At 43.1% G+C, this 27,415-nt stretch overlaps 1 protein-coding gene across 13 annotated transcripts in view; it reads right to left on the bottom strand.

The window, feature by feature from the left end:
* GTF2I (general transcription factor IIi) overlaps positions 1 to 27,415 on the bottom strand; it is a 103,061-nt gene that overhangs the window by 54,383 nt on the left and 21,263 nt on the right. For all 13 annotated transcript variants that reach the window (XM_031013089.3, XM_031013086.3, XM_063708157.1 and 10 more), the window contains 6 exons: positions 16,894 to 16,997; positions 15,009 to 15,147; positions 7,191 to 7,325; positions 5,852 to 6,035; positions 5,648 to 5,676; positions 1,063 to 1,117 (listed from right to left, as the gene is read on the bottom strand). In XM_031013089.3, the coding sequence (XP_030868949.1) occupies positions 1,063 to 1,117; positions 5,648 to 5,676; positions 5,852 to 6,035; positions 7,191 to 7,325; positions 15,009 to 15,147; positions 16,894 to 16,992 (641 nt within the window). In that variant the 5' untranslated portion in view covers positions 16,993 to 16,997. The remainder of the gene's footprint in view (positions 1 to 1,062; positions 1,118 to 5,647; positions 5,677 to 5,851; positions 6,036 to 7,190; positions 7,326 to 15,008; positions 15,148 to 16,893; positions 16,998 to 27,415) is intronic.

The raw sequence follows: 27,415 nt of genomic DNA, 5'->3' as shown, positions 1-27,415 counted from the left end.
TGCAAACCTGACTCAGCTTAAAACTGACATATTTATTTATTGCATAAGTAAGAGTTATTGGGCCGGGCACAGTGGCTCACGCCTGTAATCCCAACACATTGGGAGGCCGAGGTGGGCAGATCACGAGGTCAGGAGTTCAAGACCAGCCTGGCCAATATGGTGAAACCTCATCTCTACTAAAAATACAAAAATTAGCCAGGCGTGGTGGCGCTCACCTGAATCACTTGAACCCGGGAGGCGGAGGTTGCAGTGAGCTGAGATCATGCCACTGAACTCCAGCTTGAGCCACAGTGGGAGACTCTGTCTCCACAAAAAAAAAAAGTTATCAACTGAACTTAGTACTTTAATTTCTATCTATCTTTTGGGGAAAAAAGTACAATAAAATACTACAGAGTAGCAAATTAAGACTTATCAGGCCAGGCGTGGTGGCTCATGCCTGTAATCCCAGTACTTTGGGAGGCCGAGGCAGGTGGATCACCCGAGGTCAGGAGTTCGAGACCAGCCTGGCCAACACAGTGAAACCCCGTCTCTACTAAAAATACAAAAAAATTAGCTGGGCATGGTGGCACATGCCTGTAGTCCCTGCTATTTGGGAGGCTGAGGCAGGAGAATCGCTTGAACCCGGCGGGGGGGTCAGAGGTTGCAGTGAGCCGAGATCGCGCCACTTCACTCTAGCATGGGCAAAAAGAGCAAAACTCCATCTCAAAAATAAATAAAAAAAAAAAAAGAGTTACCAACTGAACTTAGTACTTTAATTTCTATCTATCTTTTGGGGAAAACAGTATAATAAAATACTACAGAATAGCATATTAACTTCCAAATACCACTCTAAGGCCAATTCACAGTGTGACCAATGCCCCTGGCTTTTCCCAGGAACTCTACTATTCAGAAATACCAAGTCAAAGAGGGCATGTTCACAAGATCCCCAAATGATATCCTTGCCTATTAAACTTTAAGATGTGTGACATGAGGCCTTTTTAATATTCTGATATCTCAATTATCTAACAACTAAAACTTTTTGAGGTGTGGGAGTTAAACAGCAGTAATGAAATTAGGTTTTACCTTCCACCTGGAGATAGTATTGACCTGTCAGCATCTGTTACCATCACACGACCACCTACATACAAAAAAAAAAAAAAATGGAGTTAGTTTTTCAACATTTCAAATATAATATGTCTAAAGGCTTTAAATATAGAATTAGTGGGGTAGAACTAGGCTTTGCAGCTCTGGATCACACCAGAATAAACACTGCTTTTCATCCCTTCACCCAACCACACCCTCCTTGAATGAAAAAGCTCTTATTTTCATCAGTGAGAGAAATGCAGAAACATACCATTTGTCTAGTAAGATGGAATATGGAGAATATGACTCTGCTGACGTATAAATGATGAAACAGTGTTTTTTTTTTTTAGAAACAGGGTTTTACTCTGTTGCCCAGGCTGGTGTGCAGTGGCATGATCATAGCTCACTGCAGCCTCCAACTCTCGAGGATCAAGCAATCCTCCTCCCTCAGCCTCCTGAGTAGCTGGGACTACAGAAGCATGCATTACCACTCCCAGCTAATTGTTTTCTATTTTTTGTAGAAATTGGATCTTGCTATGTTGCCCAGGCTTGTCTTGAACTCCTGGCCTCAAGGGAGACTCCCACTCTGGTCTCCCAAAGTGCTGAGATTAGGCTGGGCATGGAGGCTCACACCTGTAATCCCAGCACTTTGGGAGGCTGAGATGGGTAGATTGCTTGAGGTCAGGGGTTTGAGACCAGCCTGGCCAACGTGGTGAAACCCCGTCTCTGCTAAAAAAATATAAAAATTAGCCAGGTGTGGTGGCGGGCGCCTGTAATCCCAGTTACTCAGAAGGTTGAGGCAGGAGATTTGCTTGAACCTGGGAGGCAGAGGTTGTAGTGAGCTGAGATCATGCCACTGCACTCCACCCGGGGCGACAGAGCAAGACTCCATCTCAAAATAAATAAATAAATAAATAAATAAATAAATAAATAAATAAATAAATAAAAATAATAATTAAGTTTAAAAAAAACTTTTAAGTCTGAAATTTAACATAAACATGATAAATAAATATTTCTCCATCTTAAAAGAGATTTACACAAAAATCCTACCACTAACATCATACTTCATGGTCAAAGACAGAATGCTTTCCTACTAATATCACAAGGTGATGTCTGCTATCACCAATGCTGTTTGACATTTATATTCTAGCCAGAGCAACAAGAAGAAGAAATAAGAGGCACTTAGATTGCAAAGAAAGTGGTAAATTGTCTTGATTCTCACACAACATGATCTCCTACATAGAAAGCCCAGAAATAAACAAAGAGTCAAATGACTTTCAACAAAGATGACAAGGATATCTTGAGGGAAAGGACGGTCTTTTCTGCAAATTGTCCTGGAATCATTGGATATCCACATGCAAAAAGATGAATTTATACCTTTACCTTGCATAATATACAAAAATGACCTCAAAATGAACCATAGATCTAAATGTGAGAGTTAAAGCTATAAGACTTGTGGAAGAAAACACAGAAGTCATATCTTCATGCCTTTGGGTTTACGCAATGGTTTCTTGAATATGAAGTCAAAAGCTTAAGTGAGGGCCAGGCGCAGTGGCTCACGTCTATAATCCCAGCACTTTGGGAGGCTGAGGCAGGTGGATCACCTGAGGTCTGGAGTTTGAGACCAGCCTGACCAATATGGTGAAACCCCGTCTCCACTAAAAATACTAAAGTTATCTGGGCATGGTGGCGGGCACCTGTAGTCCCAGCTGCTCGGGAGGCTGAGACAGAAGAATTGCTTGAACCCGGGAGGCAGAGGTTGCAGTGAGCTGAGATCATGCCACTGCACTCCAGCCTGGGTGACACAGCAAGACTCTGTCTCAAAAAAAAAAGCACAAGTTAACAAAAGAATAAACTGATTTTTATCAAAATTTAAAATGTTTGTGCCTCAAAGGATACTACCAAGTTAGGGAAAAAGACAAGTTATACAATAAGGATAATGTAGATTTATTAGAATTGGGAGAAAATATTCCCAAATCCTGTACTCCAGCCTGGATAACAGAGTGACACCGTTGCAAAAAGAAAAAAAAAATTTGTTTTAACAAATCATCAATTAGAGACTTATATCAAAGACTATATAAAAAACAAGACTCAATAATAAAAAGACAAACCCAATTTTTAAATGGGAAAAGGACCTAAATAGATATTTCTCCAAAAAATATGTATGGATGACCAATAAGCACAATGGAAGATAACACAAGCCTGTAATCCCAGCACTTTGGGAGGCTGACACAGGCGGATCACTTGAGCTCAGGAGTTCCAGACCAGCCTGGCCAACACGGCAAGAGCTTGTCTCTACCAAAAAAGGTTCAGAAATGAGCTGGGTATGGTGGCACACGCCTGTAGTCCTAGCTACTGAGAAGCTGAGGCAGCAGGATTGCTTGAGCCTGGGAGGTTGAGGCTGCACTAAGCTGAGATGGTGCCACTACACTCCAGCCTGGGCGACAGAGTGAGACCCTGTCTCAAAAAAAAAAAAAAAGAAAGAAAGAAAGAAAAGTAAAAACACATCAACAATCACTAGAGAAATTTTAAAAAATCAAACAAAAATTAGATACCACTTCACATCTATTACAATGGCTAAAATCAAGAAGTAAGTTGGCAGCAATGTGGGGGTAACCCTCCTATCCTGCTGTGAGAATATAACATGGTATAGCCACCTTGGAAAACAGCTTGTCAGTTTCTTCAAAGTTCAGTGTAGCAGGGCGCGATGGCTCACGCCTGTAATCTCAGCACTTTGAGAGGCCTCCCTTGATTATGAGGTCAAGAGATTGAGACCATCCTGGCCAACATGGTGAAACCTCGTCTCTACTAAAAATACAAAAATTAGCTGGGTGTGGTGGCGCATGCCTGTAATCCCAGCTACTCAGGAGGCTGAGGCAGGTGAATCTCTTGAATCCAGGAGGCGGAGGTTGCAGTGAGCCGAGATCATGCCACTGCACTCCAACTTGGTAACAGAACGAGACTCCGTCTCAATTAAAAAAAAAAAAAAAAGTTCAGTGTAAATTTACCCTATTCCTAGTAATTGCACTCCTACGTAAATATCCAAGAAATATCAAGGAATATGTCCAGACAAAACCTTGCTCAAGTATGTTCACTGTAACATTATTCCCAATACCCAAAGGTGGAAACAACCAAAATATCTATCAACTGATGACTGGATCAACAGACAGTATGTTCATGTCACAGAATAGTTAGTGCTCAGCAATAAAAAGAAGCTACGGATACACCCACCAAGCTCGATGAGCTTCGAGTGAGTGATGCTCAGTGAAAAAAGCTCATTTCAATAGGATACATACTACATATTCCATTTCTACAACATTCATGAAATAACAGAGACAGGGACGATGAAAGCATCCCAAAATTAGACTGTGATGATGGGTGAAAACCCCTTAAAAACATTTTAAGATTGTAAATCTACTATTAGTGAATTATATACTTAAGACAGGTGAATTTGGCTGGGCACAGTGGCTCACGCCTGTAATCCCAGCACTTTGGGAGGCCGGGGCGGGTGGATCATTGGAGGTCAGGAGTTCGAGATCATCCTAACATGGTGAAACCCCATCTCTACTAAAAATACAAAAAATTAGCCGGGCGTGGCGGCATGTGCCTGTAATCCCAGCTACTCGGGAGGCTGAGGCAGAATCACTTGAACCTGGGAAGCAGAGGTTGCAATGAGCCAAGATTGCCCCACTGCACTCCAGCCTTGGCGACAGAGCAAGACTCCGTCTCAAAAAATAATAATAATAAAAAAAAGGCAGGTGAATTTTATGGTGTATCAATTATACCTCAATAAAGCTGCTAAAAAATTAATCTTTTCACCACAATGAGAATAAAACAAAGGTTAACAGAAAACACAATGTGTATGTTTATGTATATATAATTTTTTCCTTTCATAGTTACATGTTTAAAAGTATTCCAATGATACTGGTTATTTACTTCCGAAAGTCTCAAATAAACCTGGCTCTAAAGGGTACTACTCTTTATCCTGTTTTCCCTTCAAATGAAATGGCTAGACTTCCCTAAAGGAAGCTGAAATCCGCATCATTCTTCAAGGGCCCATGGAAATGCTCTCTTCCTCATGAACTCTTTCCTGAACTATAAAGGAATCCAACCTCCAATAACATCCACAGCACTTTCTCAGAACCATTCTTGCCATAGGGATGCAATGTTCTTGCCATGTTCATTTTACAGACTTTTCTCTCTTCCGTGAGACTCAAAGCTCTCAAAAGTGGTAATGCTGATGATACACAGCTGCGTATCCCCTCCCCACCCAATGCTGTGCCCAACAACGTCTTGCCGAGTCGATGACATTAGGTCAATTAAATCCTACTCATAATTCTGGTAAGTGAGGGCAGATGTATGATCTTCTATAGAAAACAAGCAGCGGAGCTGAAAACAAAAAAACAAGTCTCCACTTTTTTTAGCTCAATGAACCTTTCGTGGATTATATAAACATCTAAACAGCCCATCCGAAAATGTCTGACATCATATTCTCAAAGACAATAAAACAGAAACCATTAAAGTGTATGAAAATCTAGCAAAACGGAGGACAGCCAGCTATCAAGGAAGCGAAGCACTTACTTACCTACATGCTTCTTTGGCTCTAAAAAAGGTCTGCATTAAAACAAAACAAAACAAAACTCCGTATGAATACGCAAAATTATTGTAGAGCATACATTTAAATGACTTCTGTGTTAAATATGAATTTTAAAAATACACTAACATAAGCTAAATATTCAAATTTATACGAATCAACTGTTGATGGGTACAAAGGGAGAAAGCACTTCACCTCTTAATGATGAATGAAATCCCTGCTTTGTTCTCCAAAATCCATTTCAGGGTTGCAAGATCATAGTTCTCGGGGTGTTTAAAGGCAACACCTTCCGGAAGCCCCTGCACTACCACAGCCGACTGGTCTCGCAGCATCTTCTCATATGGTACAGGTACCACTGTGGATTTGCCTAAAGCTTTCCCTGGGGGAGATGAAAAGCAGATGAACATCATTCAATGGTAAGATTACAAAATGAAATCATCGCTAGCTTATTGTGGCTTAATAAGGGCATCCACGATTTTTTATAATATATGATTTCAAAATTAATTAATACTACAGCATTCTATCTCCCCATGTCAGCAGAAGGTCTAAACCTGAAACTGATCCAAAGGGCCAAAATGAAAAGTAGATAAAATATTTTACTTTAAAAAACACACAGAGAGAGCAATGGTTGGTTTCTTGCACTATTGTCTTTCTTGAAGATGGTCCCATCCTGGCATATTCTCAGGTACAATTTGGCCTCAGAATACAGAAGCCCAGCACATCCAACTATTACCATAAAATACCAGGAACGTTTCGGCTAATATTCTCATTGAAAACTTATCAGGTAAATACAAACTTCCCATTTACAAATGAGTATATACTGTCAACCTATTGGGCAGCGAGCCTCACACATACTGAAAATCCCATTCCAGAGAATTGATTTTCACCTATGACCCTGCAGTAAAACCTCAATCTCCTCCTTTGACTGTTTTCTTGTAAGAGCTTTGTTTTACGATGTGACAAGAGTAAGAAAAGGTGGCTTTGCATGGAATTAGAGAGATGAGCATGCTTATTAGAAAGAAACAGCTAGGCCAGGCATGGTGGCTCACGCCTGTAATCCCAGCACTTTGGGAGGCCAAGGTGGGTGGATCACCTGAGATCAGGAGTTCGAGACCAGCCTGGCGAATGTGGTGAAACCCCATCTCTACTAAAATTTAACACAAAAATTAGCCGGGCATGGTGGCGGACACCTGTAATCCTAGTTACTCAGGGGGCTGAGGCAGGAGAATCACTTGAAACCGGGAGGCGGAGATTGCAGTGAGCTGAGATCGTGCCACTGCACTCCAGCCTGGGCGACAGAGCGAGACTCCATCTCAAAAAAAAAAAAAAAACAGAAAGAAAGAAACAGCTCTACTGGCCACACTTCTTCCTGGGTTCCTTCAAAATGGAAGTGGAAGAAAGTAAGGTTATTGCTAATCCATTCAGTCACTGAAAATGTGTGTTATATGATTTTCGAATCAATTACATAATCTCCCCTTTAGAAAACTCGATTATATAATGTATCTTTTAGAAAAATTAAGTCTATTGTTTTTACCATAGCAAAAGCAGAAATAGTCCTCAACTGTTTTTCTGAGTGTTTCAATTTCTACAGCATCTACACTCATCCGATTTGCCTGGGTTGTAGATTTCATTTTATGCATCTCTGCAGCTTTTTCTTCTTCTTCAACACCTGTAAAAAAAAAAAATAATAAAATAAAAAATAATAAAAAGGTCCATATCCATTATCTTAATATTTGGTTTTTAGTAAAAATCGTTTTCCTGTATCCTAACAGGGAAAACTATTTTTATCATGTATTCTAACAGGAAAAAACTATTTCTTAACCATTCTTTAACATTTATTAATCATTGTAACCAATGATTTGTTATTTTGTAACAAAATAGCAAGTCACTTGTGATTTGTTATAAAAGCAAAAAAGAGGCCAAGCCCAAGGGCTCATGCCTGTAATTCCACCACCTTGTGAGGCTGAAGCAGGAGGATTGCTTGAGCCCAGGAGTTCAAGACCAGCTTTGGCAACATAACAAGGACACATCTCTGCAAAAAAATGAAAATAGCCAGGTATAGTATTGTATGTCTGCAGTCCTAGCTGTCTGGAGGCTGAAGTGAGGGCTGCTTGAGTCTAGAAGTTTAAGGCTGCAGTGAGCTATGATGGGGCCGAGAACATACCACAGCACTCCAGCCTGGGTGATGGATAGAGACTGTGTCTCTTAAATTAAAAAAAAAAAAAAGGCCAGGTGCAGTGGCTCACGCCTGTAATCCCTGCACTTTGGGAGGCCGAGGCGGGTAGATCACGAGGTCAGGAGATCAAGACCATCCTGGCTAACACGGTGAAACTCCGTCTCTACTAAAAATACAAAAAATTCTCCAGGCATGGTGGCGGGCGCCTGTGGTCCCAGCTACTCGGGAGGCTGGGGCAAGAGAATGGCGTGAGCCCGGGAGGTGGAGCTTGCAGCGAGCGGAAATTGAGCCACTGCACTCCAGCCTGGGCGACAGAGTGAGACTCTGTCTCAAAAAAACAAACAAACAAAAAAATACAAAAATTAGCTGGGCATGGTGGCACACACCTGTAGTCTCAGCTACTTGGGAGGCTGAGGCAGGAGAATTGCTTGAACCCGGGAGGTGGAGGGTGCAGTGAGCCAAGATTGCACCACTGCACTCCAGCCTGGCGACAGAGCAAGACTCCGTCTCAAAAAAATAAAAAATAAAAGGCAGGGAGATGGAGATTTAAAAGGGAACTTTTCAAATAAAAATCTAAAATACTTAAATGAGATGAATGAAAGTAATATGAAATGGTGACCATCTCTGAAATAAGTGTAGCTATAGCTAAAAATACTACATACTAGTACCCTTGTACTACTTTAAAAAAGAAAATTTGTATTGGCTACAAATTTAAATATGAGAAGATTATCAACACAAAAAAATTCTAGGCTTGCAAAGTCTAGCACGATAACAAATAGATACATGTGGCACTTGAAACTTGGCTGGCCCTAATTCAGATGTTTCATGAGTGTACAATACACACTGGATTTTGAAGACTTGGTACAAAAAAAGTATGACAAATATCCCATTAATAATTTTTTTTTTTTTTCTGGAGACGGAGTCTTGCTCTGTCACCAGGCTGGAGTGCAGTGGCGTGATCTTGGCTCACTGCAATCTCCACCTCCCAGGTTCAAACGATTCTTCTGCCTCAGCCTCCCGAGTAGCTGGGATTACAGGTGCGTGCCACCACTCCCAGCTAATTTTTGTATTTTTAGTAGAGACAGTGTTTCACCATGTTGGCCAGATGATCTCGATCTCCTGACCTCGTGATCCGCCTGCCTCTGCCTCCCAAAGTGCTGGGATTACAGGCATGAGCCACCGCACCCGGCCCATTAATAATTTTTAAATTGATTACATGTTGAAATATTTTAGATATAATAAGCTAAAGTATTACCAGTAAAATGAATTTCACTTGTTTTTCTTTATTTTTCTTTAATGTTCTAACTAGAAAGTTTTAAATTATGTGAGAGACTCACATGATACTTTTTTCTGCTGAACAACGCTTTTCTAAATCCCAGAAAAGCGCTCAGAATTCTCCTGAAGAATTTCTATGATTGCCTCATAAACCTATTGATTACCTTCCAGAAGACCATTATTGCTCCTTATCTGCAAAGTACTTTACACAAACAAGTAAGAGGTACTTGAGAATTAGGCCGGGTGCAGTGGCTTATGCCTGTAATCCCAGCACTTTGGGAGGCCAAGGAGGGCAGATCGCCTGAGGTCAGGAGTTTAAGATCAATCTGGCCAACATGGTGAAACCCCACCTCTACTAAAAAATACAAAAAATTAGCCAGGCATGGCGGTGGGTGCCTATAGTCCCAGCTACTTGGGAGGCGGAGGCAGGAGAATGGCGTGAACCCGGGAGGTGAAGCTTGCAGTGAGCTGAGATCGTGCCACTGCACTCTAGCCTGGGCGACAGAGCGAGACTCCGTCTCGAAAAAAAAAAAAAAAAATTAGCCGGGTGTAGTGACACACGCCTGTAATCCCAGCTACTAGAAAGGCTGAGGCAGGAGACTTGCTTGAACCTGGGAGGCAGAAGTTGCAGTGAGCCAAGATCGCACCACTGCACTCCATGGGCGATAGTGAGACTCTGTCTCAAAAAAAAAGAGAAGGAGAATTAGATACAGAAACCATTCTCCATGGATCAAATTATTAACAATGAGGCCAGTCACGGTGGCTCACGCCGGTAATCCTAGCACTTTGGGAGGCCAAGGTGGGTGGATCACTTGAGGTAAGGAGTTCGAGACCAGCCAGGCCAACATGGCAAAACCCCGTCTCTACTAAAAATACAAAAATTAGCCAGGTGTGCCTGTAATCCCAGCTACTCGGGAGGCTGAGACAGAAGAATCGCTTGAACCTGGGAGGCTGAGGTTGCAGTGAGCCAAGATCACGCCACTGCACTCCAGGCTGGGTGACAGGGCAAGACTCCTTAAAAAAAAAAAAAAAATTATTAGCAATAAAAACAAAGTATGAATACTGATGGACAGTGACTACAGCTTGCAGCTGAGGACAGCGCCCTTAATGCTTAGTTCTAACCAGTGGAGAACCACATAAGCCAGGCAGGACAGGGAAGGGGAGAATAAGTACAGCTGCAGGCGGGCTTATGGTGTTGGTGGAGCAGACAGCAGCTGATACACACACAATCAAAACAGCATTATTAGTATAAAGAAACACAGAAACATAATCAATGCTTGAACATTTCTCAACATTATAATAATGACAACATTTTAAAAATAAGTTACTAACATAAAGCTTAGAAGATTACAGCATGGGGGTAAGGGACAGGGGGAGGAATACAGTGGCAGGGGATAGTTTTTAAAACAAACTAAAAATACAATTGGGAATTAAAATTCGTGAATTAACAAAACTTTTTGTTCACTAATAAGTTGCTGAATGTATCACCAATTTAATCTAAACTGACATCAGAAGTTTAACCTTAGACCTTAGTGGCATACAGGCATCTGCAGGTTCACTTCCAAACCACCACAATAATACAAGTATAAAGTAAAGTCACACAGATGTTTTGGTTTCCCAATGCATATAAAAGTTACATTGACTCTTGCTTTCATGAAAGGTCTCTCTGTAGTGTGAGGCTATTTGGTAGCATTTCACCCACAGTAGAACTTGTTTCAAAATTGGAGTCAATCCTCCAAAACCCTGCCATTGCTTTATGAACTAAGTTTATGTCATACTCTAAATCCTTTGTTATCATTTCAACAGTGTTCATGGAGGTTGCAGTGAGCTGAGATCGCGCCATTGCACTCCAGCATGGGCAACAAGAGCAAAACTCTGTCTCAAAAAAAACTAAATAAAAAATAAAAATAAAATGGCAAGCATCTCCTTATACACTTCCATCAGGACTCTGTGAGTGACTGTGAGCAGTCATATTTTGAAAGCAATCTTTTTTTCTGAGCAGTAGGTCTCAAAAGTGGGCTTAAAATATTCAGTGAACAACGCTATCAAGAGATGTGCTGTCATCCAGGCTTTATTGTTCTATCAATAGAGCACAGGCAGAGCAGATTTAGTGTAACTCTTCAGGACCCCAGGATTTTCAGAATGGTAAATGAACATGGCTTCAAAGTAACCAGCGGCGTTAACCCCTCACAAGGAATTCAGCTTGTCCTTTGAAGCTTTGAAGCCAGGAATGAACTTCTCTCTAGCTAGCAAAGTCCTAGAGAGTATCTTCCAATATAAGGCTGTTTTGTCTACGTTGAAAATCGGGTTTTGTGAGTGTAGCCATCTTCATGAATTACCTCAGCTAGATCTTCTGAAGAACTTGCTGCAGTTTCTACATCAAACACTTGCTGCTTTACCTTGCACTTTTATGTTATAGAGACTCTGTCTTTCCTTTTTTTTTCTTTTCTTTTGAGACAGATTTCAGGAGTCCAGGCTGGAGTGCAATGGCGAGATCTCAGCTCACTGCAACCTCCACCTCCTGGGCTCAAGCGATTCTCGTACCTCAGCCTCCAGAGCAGCTGGGACTACAGGTGCACGCCACCAGGCCTGGCTAATTTTTTGTATTTTAGAAGAGATGGGGTTTCACCAGGGTGCCTAGGGTGGTCTTGAACTCCTGAGCTCAGGCGATCTGCCCACCTCAGCCTCCCAAAGTGCTGGGATTACAGGCGTGAGCCACCGCCCCCAGCTGACTGTGTCTTTCCTTAAACCTCATGAGCCAACCTCTGCTAGCTTCCAATTTTTCTTCTGCAGCTTCCTCACCCATCTCAGCCTTCACAGAATTGAAGAGAGTTAGGGCCTCACTCTGGATTACGCTGTGGCTTAAGGGAATGCTGTGGCTGGTTTGATCTTCTATCCACACCATTCAAACTTTCTTCCTATCAGCAATAAGCTGTTTTGCTTTATCATTTGCGTGTTCACTGGAGCAGCAGTTTTCATTTCCTTCGAGAACTTTTCCTACGCATTCTCCACCTGGCTACCTGTTCAGCCTAGCTTTCAGCCTACCTCAGCTGCTGACATGCCTTCCTCACTAAGCTTCATCATTTCTGCTTTTGATGTAAAGTGAGCAGCCTGAAACTCTTCCTTTCACTTGAACACTCAGAGGCCACTATAGGTCTATTAATTGGCCTAATTTCCTTTTTTTTTCGTTGAGACGGAGTCTTGCTCTTTCGCCAGGCTGGAGTGCAGTGGCGCGATCTTGGCTCACTGCAACCTCCACCTCCCAGGTTCAAGCGATTCTCCTGCCTCCCAAATAGCTGGGACTACAAGCGCGCGCCACCACACCCAGCTAATTTTTTGTATTTTTAGTAGAGATGGGGTTTCACCATGTTGGCCAGGATGGTCTCAATCTCTTGACCTCGTGGTCCACACATCTCGGCCTCCCAAAGTGCTAGGATGACAGGCGTGAGCCACCACGCCTGACCGGCCTAATTTCAATATTGTGTCTCAGGGACCAGGGAGGCCTGAGGAAAGGGAATGATGGGGGACCAGGCGACTGGTGAAGCAGTCAGAACACATATTTACCTATTAGGTTTGCCATATTATATGTGTGCGTTCGAGAACTCCCAGTACAATTACAATAGTAACATCAAAGATCACTGATCTCAATACCTTGAACCAAGGAGGCAGAGGATGCAGTGAGCCGAGATCGCACCACTGCACTCCAGCCAGGGTGACGGAGCAAACCTCCATCTCAAAAAAAAGAAAAAAAAAAAATTCCACTACAGCGGATACAATAATCATGAAAAAGTCTCAAATAATGCTATGCCAAGAGTTACCAAAATGCGACACAGAGAACCAAGTAAGCACATGCTGCAGGAAAAATGGCACCAATAGACTTGACACAAGGTTGCCACAAATCTTCAATGTGTGAAAACTGCAGTGTCTGCAAGGCACAAAAAAAAAAATGAGGTATGCCCGGTCGGGCACAGTGGCTCACGCCTGTAATCCCAGCACTTTGGGAGGCTGAGGCGGGCAGATAACCTGAGGTCAGGAGTACGAGACCAGCCTGACCAACATGGAGAAACCCCGTCTCTACTAAAAATACAAAACTAGCTGGGTGTGGTGGCGCATGCCTGTAATCCCAGCTACTCGGGAGGCTGAGGCAGGAGAATCACTTGAACCCAAGAGGCAGAGGTTGCAGTGAGCCGAGATCGCACCATTGCACTCCAGCCTGGGCAACAAGAGCAAAACTCCGTCTCAAAAAAACAAAAATGACAACAACAAAAAATGAGGTATGCCCATATATAATATGTGCCTATAGATACCCTAGCTTTTTTTGTTCCCTTTCCATGTTTTTAAGAAAATGCTGTATCAATCAGTTAACATAAAACCTACAGTGTTAGGTTAAACACAGATATGAAAATGGCCATACTGTGAAAGGCTGTGGGTATTAAAACCCTATAGTAAATTTCAACACTGTTCCAATGTCAAATAAGCTCACCACTGCTCTAAATGCAGATTACAAAACTCACTGAAGACTGTGATAAGGTGATTCGTATCTGTGAAGGAGTGGAGGAGAACTGTTTAATTTTGCATATGCTTAAGCAAACTTGCACAGTGAATCACTGGTTTTCAACACACCAACTTTTTAACTAGAAAAGAACTCCTGGCCGGATGTGGTGGCTCACGCCTGTAATCCCAGCACTTTGGGAGGCCGAGGTGGGCTCCTCGGGTCAGGAGTTCAAGACCAGCCTGGCCAACATGGAGAAACCCTGTCTGTACTAAAAATACAAAAAATTATCTGGGTATGGTGGTGTGCACCTGTAATCCCAGCTACTCCAGAGAGGCTGAGGTAGAAGAATTGCTTGAATACAGGAGGTGGAAGTTGCAGTGAGCGGAGATCGCGCCACTGCACTCCAGCCTGGTGACGGAGCGAGACCCCATCTCTTAAAAAAAAAAAAAAGCCGAGAGTGGTGGCTCATGCCTGAAATCCTAGCACTTTGGGAGGCCAAGGCAAGCAGATCACCTGAGGTCAGGAGTTCGAGACCAACTTGGCCAACATGGCAAAACCCTGTCTTTACTAAAATTACAAAAATTAGCCAGGCATGGTGGTGCGCACCTGTAATCCCAGCTACTCGAGAGGATGAGGTAGAAGAATTGCTTGAACATGGGAGGTGGAGGTTGCAATGAGCCGAGATCGTGCCATTGCACTCCAGCCCGGGGGGCCCAAGAGTGAAACCCTGTCTCAAAAAAAAAAAAAAAAAAAGAAAGAAAGAAAAGAACTCCTTATCTGAGTAAAAGTTTTAACCTATTCAAAATTTCTCTACCTTCATTACCTTCTCTCTAATGTATCTCATCAACCCAGAGTAAAGCCAAGGAAGGAACACCGTACAACAAACACTACCATTTTTCTTAACTCTTCAGTATCTATCCTGACATATTTCAGTGATTCCTTTTGAGCATTTTGAAATGTCTCCATAAACATTTCAGAAAATCTTTTTTAGTTTAAACCTCATTCTGTTTTAGAAGAAAATATAACTTGGCCAGGCGCAGTGGCTCACGCCTATAATCCCTCTGCACTTTGGGAGGCCAAGGTGGGCAGATCACCTGAGGTCGGGAGTTTGAGACCAGCCTGACCAACATGGAGAAACCCCGTCTCTACTAAAAATACAAAATTAGCCAGGCATGCTGGCGCGTGCCTGTAATCCCAGCTACTTGGGAGGCTGAGGCAGGAGAATCACTTGAACTCACGCGGCGGGGGTTGTGGTGAGCCGAGTGCGCCACTGCACTCCAGCCTAGGCAACATGAGCAAAACTCCATCTCAAAAAAGAAAGAAAGAAAGAAAATATAACTTGTCTTACCTATAAATATTTAGGCTTAAAATTAATGAAATGCAAAAGATAAAAATACAATGCTTACAATATTTTACAAAATCTTTTTGAAAATCCTTTCTGGTATTGACAAAAGCACGTCCTCTTTCAGTTCCGACGACAAACACGTCTGTTTCATACACTGCAATGCAGGCCACTTCGGCTTTGGACTTGGCCAGTTCTTTACACTACAATACAAACAGCAAACATCATGTTACAGGCGGACGTTTAAGAGCATCATTTCTGCTCGATGAATTAAAAAAACTAACAACATTTTTTAAAGGTACTTCTCTTTCGAGATAGTTTTTGGCCTGATTTTAAACAAAAGACAACACAGAATTTATAAGGAAAAAAAAAACACAATTCCCTTGTAATCTCTTATTGGTCAGATCCTCCAAGAAGTAGACTCAGAGTTTACACAGGCTTGCTGGGGGGCACTGTCAATTACAGCACTTGGGAGGCGGGAGGCAGGCAGGGCTGGACAGACGAAGCGCTGAACACTGATGTAGCTGCACCCAGAGCTGGGAGCTGGCATGGCCCTCCCCTGGGAAAGGGTGGAATCTTGTGCAAGGTGGCTCGAACAGCCATGGCACCTGGGGCAATTAGTGCCATCAGTACAAAAGGGGGGGGGTCTGAAACCCACACTACAGCATTCATTACATAATCCCCACCTCCAGAAGTATTCCCCTGTGTACACACAGCCAGAATCACTTTTAGGTGGGCAGAGTATTTACTGACTTTTACTAAGCATATTTCTACGAGATTAAATATTCTTTTAAAATATTATAGAGTATATAGTATTCCGTTTAATGAATATACCTTGAATGATTTACTGATAACATTATTTAAAAGGTTGGTGATTCCAATTTTCCCCCCTAAAAATAATACCACCGTAACAACCTGGGAACAAAATATTTATGGGCATCTTTTTCTTTTTTCTTTTTTTAAGACAGAGTTCCGCTCTGTCGCCCAGGCTGGAGTGTGGTGGCGCGATCTCGGCTCACTGCAACCTCCACCTCACGGATTCAAGCAATTCTCCTGTCTCAGCCTCCCGGGTTACTGGGACTACAGGCACACGCTGCCACGCCGGCTAATTTTTTTGTATTTTTAGTAGAGATAGGGTTTCACAATGTTGGCCAGGCTAGTCTTGAACTCCTGACCTCAGCCTATAATCCCAGCACTTTGGGAGGCCAAGGTGGGTGGATCACCTGAGGTCGGGAGTTCGAGACCCGCATGACCAACATGGTGAAACCCTGTCTCTACTAAAAATACAAAAAATTACCCGAGCGTGGTGGCGCACACCTGCAATCCCAGCTACTCGGGAGTCTGAGGCATGAGAATCACTTGAACCCAGAGGGCAGCAGTTGCAGGGAGCCTATATCATGCCATTGCACCCCAGCCTGGGCAACAAGAGCGAAACTCTGTCTCAAATAAATGAATGAATGAATGAATGAATGAATGTGATGTGAAAGGCTTAAACCCATAACTATTATTCAAGAAGAAAAACTACTCATTGGTTGGGGCAGTGGTTCACGCCTGTAATCCCAGCACTTTGGGTGGCTGAGGCAGGTGGATCAAGAGGTCAGGAGTTCGAGACCGGCCTGGCCAAGATGGTCAAACCCTGTCTTTACTAAAAATACAAAAAATTAGCCGCGTGTGGTGGCAGGCGCCTGTAATCCCAGCTACTCGGAAGGCTAAGGCAGGAGAATCGCTTGAACCCGGGAGGTAAAGGTTGCAGTGAGCCAAGATCTCGCCACTGCACTCTAGCCTGGGCAACAGAGCAAGACTCCGTCTCAAAAAAAAAAAAAAAAAAGTAAAGAAAAAGTACTCATTAAAACTAAAAACCATAAAATTCTATCTTCCACAAAAACAAATCAACCTTATCTACAGCGCAGGCCTACCCAACTATGGAATGATGGAACAGAAGGCCTCACCATGGACTCGAGAGCTGACATGAGGAATGTCACCACCATCCTGCTCTCCGAGGACTCCTCATCTTCAACGGGCAGGGTGGACATTGCAACTTGGGCCATGATCCCTGTGCAGGAGAAGTAAGAAGAAAGTGAGTGGTAGAAATCTGGTGTCCTGAACCCACAGCCAAAGCTGTGAGGGCCCCTCACGGGCTGCCTAATTTACAGTTTTCTTGCTCTAGAGACAAAATAAGGCTCAGAAACTAAGTATTTGACTTGCCCCACACCCTCATAAGATAAAGAATCTATCCCCTAACTTTCTATATATTGTTATTTCCAGAAAATTGGGTCAATATCACACCCCAAATAAATCCAGGTGGCACCCAGAATCAGTGAAATTTCTCCCAAGTAAGAACAAGACGAGGCAAGGCACTTTACAGCCCAGTGACGGGCAACCACAACTCAACACAGGACAGAGATGCTAAGCCCTCTTCTCCCCTGAACATCCTGACACACAAAAGAGTGGGTGCAGTGGACTGAGGCTGAATGGAGAGAAGTTTCTCTTTTTACTAAGAAAATAGATCACAGGCATCAAGTAACATGTAAGATTCTTTATAATACAGCATATTCTGGCCAGGCACTTTGGCTCACGCCTATCATCCCAGCACTTTGGGAGGCTGAGGCAGGAGAATTGCTTGAACCCAGGAGGCGGAGGCTGCAGTGAGCGGAGATCGCAGCACTGCACTCCAGTCTGGGTGACAAGAGCAAAACTCCGTCTCAAAAAAACAAAACAAAATGGTTAGAAGTGTAAATTTTATGTTAAGTATATTTTACCAAAATAAAATGAAAACAACACACCATATAAAAACATACTGGCCAGGCGTGGTGGCTCATGTCTCTAATCCCAGCTCTTTGGGAGGCCGAGGCAGGTGGATCACCTGAGGTCGGGAGTTCGAGATTAGTCTGGCCAACATGGCAAAACTCCGCCTCTACTAAAAATACAAAAATGAGCCAGGCAGGGGGGTGGGCTCCTGTAATCCCAGCTACTCAGGAGTCTGAGACAGGGGAATCGCTTGAACCTGGGAGACGGAGGTTGCAGTGAGCTGAGATCACACCACCTCACTGGAGCCTTGGTGACAGAGTGAGCCTGTCACACACACACAAAAAATTATGTATATTTTACCAAAATAAAACCAAAACAATACACCATATAAAGACATACTAAGATGGCAAAATCTAAAGCAAATTTCTAAAACTGAAATATTAAAAAGGTTTTCTGTAAATAGCATGCAAATTAGATGCCTATTAAAAATTGTCCCTTTTAATTTAGTTGAATTAATTCTACTTTTAGGGAGCTATTGAATAATTAAATAAACTTAATATGGAAAGATAACTGAAAAATTTAAAAATTAAACACTGGAAACAAGAATAGTAACTGTAAAAACAAATTAATTTACTGACAACACCCGAGTATTCCTTAGCTAAAGCCCCAGGGTTCTGGAGAACGTGGACAAGCAGCTGAGGAGCTGTCAGCAGAAAACTGTTATGCCTAAAAATGTCAGTATATCTTTTCCCTATTATTAAAGAGGATGCTCTATTTCCCTATTGTTAAAGACTGTGATCTAGCTTTATCTGTTACCATGTGAATTAACTGCTAGCCCAGATTACCCATCAACAGGTAACGAAGCATACATACTTAGGAAGTTGCGCTTTATAATAAAAACCATAATCCACTGGGCGTGGTGGCTCACGCCTGTAATCCCAGCCCTTTGGGAGGCCGAGGCGGGTGGATCTCTTGAGGTCAGGAGTTCGAGATCGGCATGGCCAACATGGTGAAACCCTGTCTCTATTAAAAATTCCAAATAGCCGGGCATGGTGGCACGCACCTGTAATCCCAGCTACTCGGGAGGCTGAGGCAGGAGAATCGCTTGAGCCCAGGAGGCGGAGGTTGCAGTGAGCCAAGATTGCGCTGCTGCACTCCAGCCTGGGCGACAGAGTGAGACTCCGCCTCAAAAAAATAAAATAAATAAATACAAACCATAATAAAAAATAATTGACACTTGGCTGGGCCCAGTGGCTCAAACCTGTAATTCCAGCATTTCGGGAGGCCGTGGCAGGTGACTCTCATGAGGCCAGGAGTTCGAGACCATCCTGGGCAATGTGGCGAAACACTGTCTCTACTAAAAATACAAAAATTAGCCAGGCATGGTGGTGTACCATCTGTAATTCCAGTCACTCAGGAGGCTGAGGCACGAGAATCAATTGAATCCAGTAGGTGGAGGTTGCAGTGAGCCAAAATCACGCCACAGCACTCCAACCCAAACAACAAAGCAAGACTCTATCTCAAAAAAAAAAAAAAAAAAAAACCAAAACCAAAACAAACAAAACACTTATCCCCATATATTTGAACAAACAGAAGCAAATCTGATTCCCAACACAAGGGTCCCTGACTAGAGACGAAAGTAAAAGCCATATCAAGCAAGTGAATAGGTAAATTATAGAAATTATTTGGCCTAACAGCCTAGGTCCCATTCTTTTTCTCTTGGAAAAAACTAAGTGAATTTGTCTGGTTTTCTTTCCCTCTCCCTCTCCCCCAAGTCTAAGTAAATTTGCATTAAAATGTGGCTTAGGCGAAATGGACAACAAAGGCATATATGTTTCTATAATTAGACATTCACTTAGCATACACTTTCATTATTTCTGAAAATTCATAGTATTTCTTCATAATCTCACTTTTCCTTTAATTCCCCAGCGAAAGAAAACAGAGATGTGTTCTCATTTTACAAATGCAGTGATTTGTCAAGGTCATATTGCCACTATCACAGTCAGAACATGAAACTAGGGCAATTTTCTGCCTACTGTTGTTACCACTTCTTCTCATCTTTAATCGCCATAAATCTGCTATCAAGTCATCATGAGGCCGGAGAATAGGGTCTGGAGGCAGGGAACCTAAGGCCAATTCATGCTGATTTCCTAGAACTAAATCAAAAGGAAAACCCCAACTTTCCACACCTAAGTAACAAAAGGATGGGAGGCTACTCAGTTTGCAAACCACCACCCCCACTTTTTCTGTGTCCCAGATGGAAAATTTAAAGTATCTCTGATTGGTTGCTTTCTGCAACCAATCAGACGTTTGCACAGGAGTGTAACTTTATAACTTCACTTCAGCCTCTGATTGGTTGCTTCCTGCAACGAATCCCAGACTGACTGCGACCAAGTCTTTTTTCCTTTCCTTTTTCTTTAGTGCAGTGGCACGATCTCGGCTCACTGCAAGCTCCGCCTCCCGGGTTCACGCCATTCTCCCACCTCAGCCTCCAGAGTAGCTGGGACTACAGGCGCCCGCCACCACGCCCAGCTAATTTTTTGTGTTTTTTAGGAGAGACGGGTTTTCACCATGTTAGCCAGGATGGTATCAATCTCCTGACCTCATGATCCGCCCGCCTCGGCCTCCCAAAGTGCTGGGATTACAGGCGTGAGCCATCGCCCCCGGACTTTTTTTTTTTTTTTTTTAAGACGGAGTCTAGCTCTATCGCCCAGGCTGGAGTGCAGTGGCACGTTCTGGGTTCCCTGCAACCTCGGCCTTCCGGGTTCAAACGATTCTCCTGCTTCAGCCTCGCGAGCACCTGGGACTACAGGTGCCCGCCACCACGCCCAACTAATTTTTGTATTTTTAGTAGAGATGGAGTTTCGCCATGTTGGCCAGGCTGGTCTGGAACTTCTGACCTCAGGTTATCCACCCACCTCGGCCTCCCACCACGGCCGGCCTTTTGTTTTTGTTTTGAGACAGGGTCTTGCTTTGTTGCCCAGGCTTAAGTGCAATGGCGCTATCTCAGCTCACTGCAACCTCTGCCTCCTGGGTTCAAGCGATTCTCCTGCCTCAGCCTCCTGAGTAGCTGAGATTACAGGTTACTGCCACCACACCTGGCTAATTTTTTGTATTTTTAGTAGAGAGGGGGTTTCACCATATTGGTCAGGCTGGTCTGGAACTCGTGACCTCAAGTAATCCACCCATCTTGGCCTCCCAAAGTACTGGGATTACTGGAGCCCGGCAGGGCAAGTCGTCATTTGCATACAAGTGTAACTTTGTAACTTCACTTTAGTCTCTGATTGGTTGCTTTCTACAGATGTTTGCATAGGGTGTAACCTTTGTAACTTCAAGTCAGCCTCTAATTGGTTGCTTTTCACAACCAATCAGACTGCTTGCAGGCCACTACTGTATTTACAAAGGATGTACACCAGGTAACCAATGGGAAACCTCTAGAAAATTAAACCCCAGAAAGTAGTTAAACCCCAGAAAATTCTGTAAAGGGGCTCTTCAGCCCCCAGGCTCGGCCTGCGCCCTCTTTGTGGAATGTACCTTCCACTTTCAATAAATCTCGGCTTTTGGTGCTTCTTCCATTGGACACCCTCCACTGGTAACAATCACACTCAATGTGTGTAAGAAATGGGGGACAGACGCTACAGCAACAGCCCACGGGGCGCCCCTGGTGATGAAGGTCGTATGTCTTTATCAGAACTTTCAGGGCAGGCAGCGAGCCCTGCAAGATGGAAAGCACCCCAAGGGCGACCCACGGGCCTTCTCTGTGCTTCCTGCTCTCTGGAAATGGGTGCATCCGGGTCACACCGGAAGTTCGCTGTTCTTTACCCATCCCAAGAGTTTCCTTCCTGGGACAGTCCTTAGTTGAAACTATTCGTGGAGGCTTCCCTGCACCCTTCACTTGGGGACGGCTCTCTTTTCTCCTCTTCCCAGAAAGAAACTGCCATCAGGAGGTGGCATTAATTAACAATGAACACCAGAGGAGGCATCGGGCCACGCAGGTGACGCCAGCTTAGGAAGCATCTGATGCACCGGTCCCCACAGGACCAAACGCCTAGAGAGCTGGTGTATGGGTTCAGCAGACAGCCATCTCGCTGCGTGCCCCTGGGGGCTGTACTCAGTTGCCTCGTCCATAAATGGAAATGCTCAATCCCTTTTATGAATACTCTCAACTTAAAATAAGAAGGGTTGGAAAAAGAAATGAACATTTATTGAATATATGTCATGCTTTATTGGCCATCTTGTATAATAAGCACAGCAACCCTGGGTGGGAGAGCAGGCAACATGGACTACACATGGACCCCAGGAAAAGCTCCTTGATGGAGGTGGTGCTCCAGAAGCCACCTGAGCCAGGCCCATGGAGTCTTTTCCTGGTTGACTTTACTTTCTGATGTCACCAGCAATGAACCACAAATCACAAGGATATGACCTCTCCTATCTGTCATGACACATCAAAACTCAGAGGTCTCCCAATAAAAGAGGCCGTGAAAGAAAAAAAAATTTAAACCAGGTAAAATGAGGACATTTTGCTCTGTGCTCATAAGGAATGCAACTAGGTACGAGCTTTTAAGTTTTTTTTTTTCTTTGGTGGGGGGAAGGAGTCTCGCTCTGTTGCCCCGGCTGGAGTGCAGTGGCACGATCCTGGCTCACTGAAATCTCCAGCTCCTGGGTGCGAGTAACTCTCCTGCCTCTGCCTCCCGAGTAGCTGGGATGACAGGCGCCCGCCACCACACCCAGGTAATTTTTGTATTTTTAGTAGAGATGGGGTTTCACCACATTGGGCAGGCTGGTCTTGAGCTCCTGACCTCAGGTGATCTGCCCGCTTCAGCCTCCCAAAGTGCTGAGATTACAGGCGTGAGCCACCGCACCCGGCCTAATTCTGTATTTTTAGATGCAACACTATTTTTGCTTAATTTAATTTTCCTTTAGATGTAACCACGTATTTATGACATAATTTGCTCATTCTTTTGTGTTCCTGCTGTCCTCTGGTGACAAACTGTTTTTGTTTGCTAAAAAATTTTTCTTGAAAGGTATTTTCGCTGGAATAGAAACCTAGGTTGACAATTATATTCTTTCAGCACACTAAGGTTATTTCATTATCTGTTGGTGTCATTATATTTTGGCTTCCATTGTCGCTATTGAGAAGTAATCTACGGTCTCTTTTTAGGTGATTCCCATTCCTACTCCTGCTGTTTTTAAGAGGATTTCTTTGTCTAAGATGTTTTCTACAGTTTCACTGTGTATTCTAGGTGTAGATTTTATTTTTATTAAACATATGTCTGTCATTCATGGGCTTAACTATGAAATGGTATCCTTCAATGTGGAAAACTCTAAGCTATTGTCTCTTTAGATTCTGCCCCATTCTCTATCTCCTATCCTACTGGGACTCACATTAATGTATGTTAGTCTTCACTTTATCCTTTTAGCTTCTTACCTTTTTTTACGTTTTCTTCTCCATACTAAACAATTATTTCTTCTGGCTTACCTTCCATTTCACTAATTCCTTCTTCATCTTTTTATTCTGTTGTTAAAACACCTATCCGGTTTTTAATTTTGTTTGTAATTTTCATTTCTACGATTTCTAGTTACTAAGTCATATTTTATAGTTTCCTACTCTCTAAGGAATTTCAAGATTGTCATATTTCTTTGGTAATGGGGCAGTTATTTTATAGTCTCTGATAATTCCAAATCTCAAGTTTTTGCAGGACTATTTCTGTTGTTCCTGGTGGTTCTTACCCTTATGCATGGTTCTTATTCCCTTGTATGCCTAATTATCTTAGCGAGTTAGTTATTTTACATGAAAAAATTACTTATAATCTTAAGCCTAGGGTGAAGGCAGCTTCCTCCAGGTGTCAAGAGACAACACCTGCCTAGAATCACTCTAATCCAAGTTCGAGACTTGGTTCCTTGGCCCACCCAGTAGAAGTTGACCCAGGCCACAAGTAAGGATGCAGACTATTCTGAGTCTCTCACCCCACAAAGCTTTCAAAACTCAAGGTCAAGTGGTGAAATGTTTGCCTTCAGGACAAGAGTAATTCTCATTTCTGTCATCTGAGTTCCCATAACCCAGCCCTTCAAATTTTCTCTACTTTTCAACTTTCCGGTGTTTTCACAAAAGTTTTGTTTTATAATTTTATAACAGTGTTGGTTGTTTTCAGTAAGAATAACTAACCTCACCAACTCTGGGAACCATACCTTCCATATCCTTTATTCTCAAGAACAATTTATGAATTAGCCAGAACTACTTTAGATTGCGAGGTTACCAATTCCCAATTCAAACAAGATCAAGTACAAAAGAGAACTTTTATTGCTTCATTTAATTAATTAAGTCTAAAGGTTACACTGGCTCCACATATAGCTAGATCCAAAACCACAAAATAAGTCATTAGAATTCTCTCAGCTTAAGCAGAAGGGTGTCCTCCCTAAGGCAGACCTGACAGCCACATGCACCTTCATGCGTACCACATTCCTGTCCTGTGATCCCAGAGGCAGAGAACTATCACATCCTCCCATTACTTTTTTTTTTTGAGACGGAGTCTCACTTATCGCCCAGGTTGGAGTGCAGTAACACAATCTCAACTCACTGCAACCTCCACCTCCTGGGTTCAAGCGATTCTCCTGCCTCAGCCTCCCGAGTAGCTGGGATTACAGGCGTGCACCACCACGTCTGACTAATTTTTGTATTTTTAGTAGAGACAGGATTTTGCCATGTTGGCCAGGCTGGTCTCGAACTTCTGATCTCAGTTGATCCGTCTGCTTTGGGCTCCCAAAATGCTAGGATTACAGGCGTGAGCCACTATGCCCAGCCTTCCCATTACATTTTGTGTAAAAGATCTGGGCATATGTGTCATGAGCCTACCCAAACCCAATTACTGTGGCTGGTCAGAACAAGATGACACGGGATATACTGTGATTAAACAGACACACAAAAAATAACAGCTATGTGAGCCTGGTATGCCTTCTTTCCCATTTTTTTTTCTTTTTTTCTTTTTTTTTATTTTTGAGACAGAGTCTTGCTCTATCGCCCAGGCTGGAGTGCAATGGCACGATCTCGGCTCACTGCAACCTCTGCCTCCCAGGTTCAAGCGATTCTCCTGCCTCAGCCTCCCAAGTAGTTCGGATTACAGGTGCCTGCCACCACACCCAGCTAATTTTTGTATTTTTTGTAGAGATGGGGTTTCGTCATGTTGGTCAGGCTGATCTTGAACTACTGACGTCAGGTGATTCGCCCGCCTTGGCCTCCCCAAGTGCTGGGATTACAGGCGTAAGCCACTGCGCCCAGCCTCCCATTTTTTCAATCTCCTCAGTTCTTCTATTCTCAACGTTTTTTGACTTCACCTTTCATTTCCCTGATTTGATTTTAATTCTCCTTCATGAGTTTCAAAGTTGAACTCAATTGGCCTGTTGCTATTTCATTGTTTATCTCCGATTCTGGTTGGCTACTGTATATGTGATGCCTTCTTTATCTCTGAAAACAGACTCTAGCCATTGTTTGAAATCCTCTTGAGTTTCCTGTTGGAGATCCATTTCAGGTATTAGATTTATCCGTGTTCTTGCTGTTCTGATCCATTCTTCCTCAAAATAAGCCAATAACTAATTCCATAAAATTTTCTTTTTGACTGTACTTCTGCTTTAATTATCTGATTCCTTGCTGTTAATACCAAACAGCACACAACAACATTTGGTTTTGGGTTTTATGAGACAAAGTCTCACTCTGTTGCCTGGACGAGTACAGTGGCACCATCACTGCTAACTGCAGGCTCCATCTCCTGTGTTCAAGCGATCTTCCCACCTCAGCATCCCTACTACCTGGGACTACAGACTTGCAGCACCACGCCCGGCTAATTTTTTGTATTTTTAGTAGAGATCGGGTCTCACTATGTTGCGCAGGCTGGTCTCGAACTCCTGAGATCAAATGATCCTCCCGCCTCAGTCTACCAAAGTGCTAGGATTAAAAGCATAAGCCACTGCACCCAGACAAAAAAAAATATTTTATAGTGAAAGGAAGAACGCGCTTGAAGATTTTTACAAACCTTATCATTACCCTAATAAAAACTGAGGTTCTTAATATTTTTTATGATGCTGTTCTCTGAAATACTTCTGAACTTTCAATACATTTCTGCTTCAAAACAAGGTTCCAGTCAGACTGGTAAGTGGGCAGGTGCTAGAACACTCTTTTATTTAAATTACATTCATGCCCTATTTCTTTTTCATGTTATAATATATATACACAAATATATATATGAATAAATATATAAAATTATATATATGTGTGTATATACATATATATATATATATATTTTTTTTTTTTTTTTTTTTTGAGATGGACTCTGGCTCTTGTCACCCAGGCTGGAGTACAATGGTGTGATCTCAGCTCATTGCAACCTCTGCCTCCCGGGTTCAAGTGATTCTCCTGCCTCAGACTCCTGAGTAGCTGGGATTACAGGTGTCCGCCACCACCCAGATAATTTTTCTATTTTTAGTAAAAATGGGGTTTCACCATGTTGGCCAGGCTGGTCTTGAACTCCTGACCTCAGGTAATCTGCCTGCCTCGGCCTCCCAAAGGGCTGGGATTACAGGCGAGAGCCACTGCGCACAGCCTAGAGTTAGTTATTTAACAAGGGACTAGAATCCCTCTCTAAATTCCAAATTGCCTCTTTACAGCCAGGTGTGGTGGCTCACACCTGTAATCTCAGCATTTTGGGAGGCCAAGGTAGGAGGATCGCTTGAGGTCTAGAGTTCAAGACCAAACTGCCTTTTTAATGCATAATAACAATCAAAGAATGGCAGGTTTTAAAAATAGAATCAACACAAGGTAAATAATTAGACAGTGATTTCAACTATAATACTACAGTCTTTCAGCAAAGAATTAACTGCCACTCACCATAAACGAACTGACTGAAGCAAAGTATAATATCCTTTCCATTAGAAAGCAAAGATGATAGTGCACACTGAACTTTCTGTATCAGCATCAGTCACATTCTAAGAAAATAAGGCATTTGGTTAAAAAAAAAAAAAATGGAAAATATGGCAGCGGCTCACGCCTGTAATCCCAGCATTTTGGGAGGTTAAGTCAGGTGGATCACTTGAGGTCAGGAATTCGAGACCAGCCTGGCCAACATGGTGAAACCCCATCTCTACTAAAAATACAAAAATAAGCTGGGCATGGTGGTGAGCGCCTGTAATCCCAGCTACTCAGGAGGCTGAGGCAGGAGAATCCCTTGAACCCGGGAGGCAGAGGTTGCAGTGATCCAAGTTCACGCCACTGCACTCCAGCCTGGGCAACAGAGTGAGACTCCATCTCAAAAAATTAAAAAATTTTTTAAAATATAGCTGGGCGCGGTGGCTCATGCCTGTAATCCCAGCATTTTGGGAGGCTGAGGTGGGCAAATCACAAGGTCAGGAGTTCAAGACCAGCCTGGCCAACATGCTAAAACCACATCTCTATTAAAAATACAAAAATTAGCCAGGCATGGTGGCGCACACCTGTAATCCCAGCTACTCAGGAGGCTGACGCAGGAGAATTGCTTGAACCCGGGAGGCAGAGGTTGAAGTGAGCCGAGATTGCGCCACTGCACTCCAGCCTGGGTGACAGAGCGAGACTCTGTCTCAAAAAATATATATATATGAGTAGGTTACAGACCGATTATCTAGGTGAACACATTACTTATGTCACAAAACACTGCTTCCAGGTACTGTCAGGCAAACTATCTCCTTTAACAATGAAAG

The sequence above is a fragment of the Gorilla gorilla genome, chromosome 6, assembly GCF_029281585.2.
Source record: "Gorilla gorilla gorilla isolate KB3781 chromosome 6, NHGRI_mGorGor1-v2.1_pri, whole genome shotgun sequence".
Classification (NCBI taxonomy): domain Eukaryota; kingdom Metazoa; phylum Chordata; class Mammalia; order Primates; family Hominidae; genus Gorilla; species Gorilla gorilla.
The sequence above is the reverse complement of the archived record's forward strand: the minus strand, read 5'-3'. Positions and strand labels throughout refer to the sequence as shown.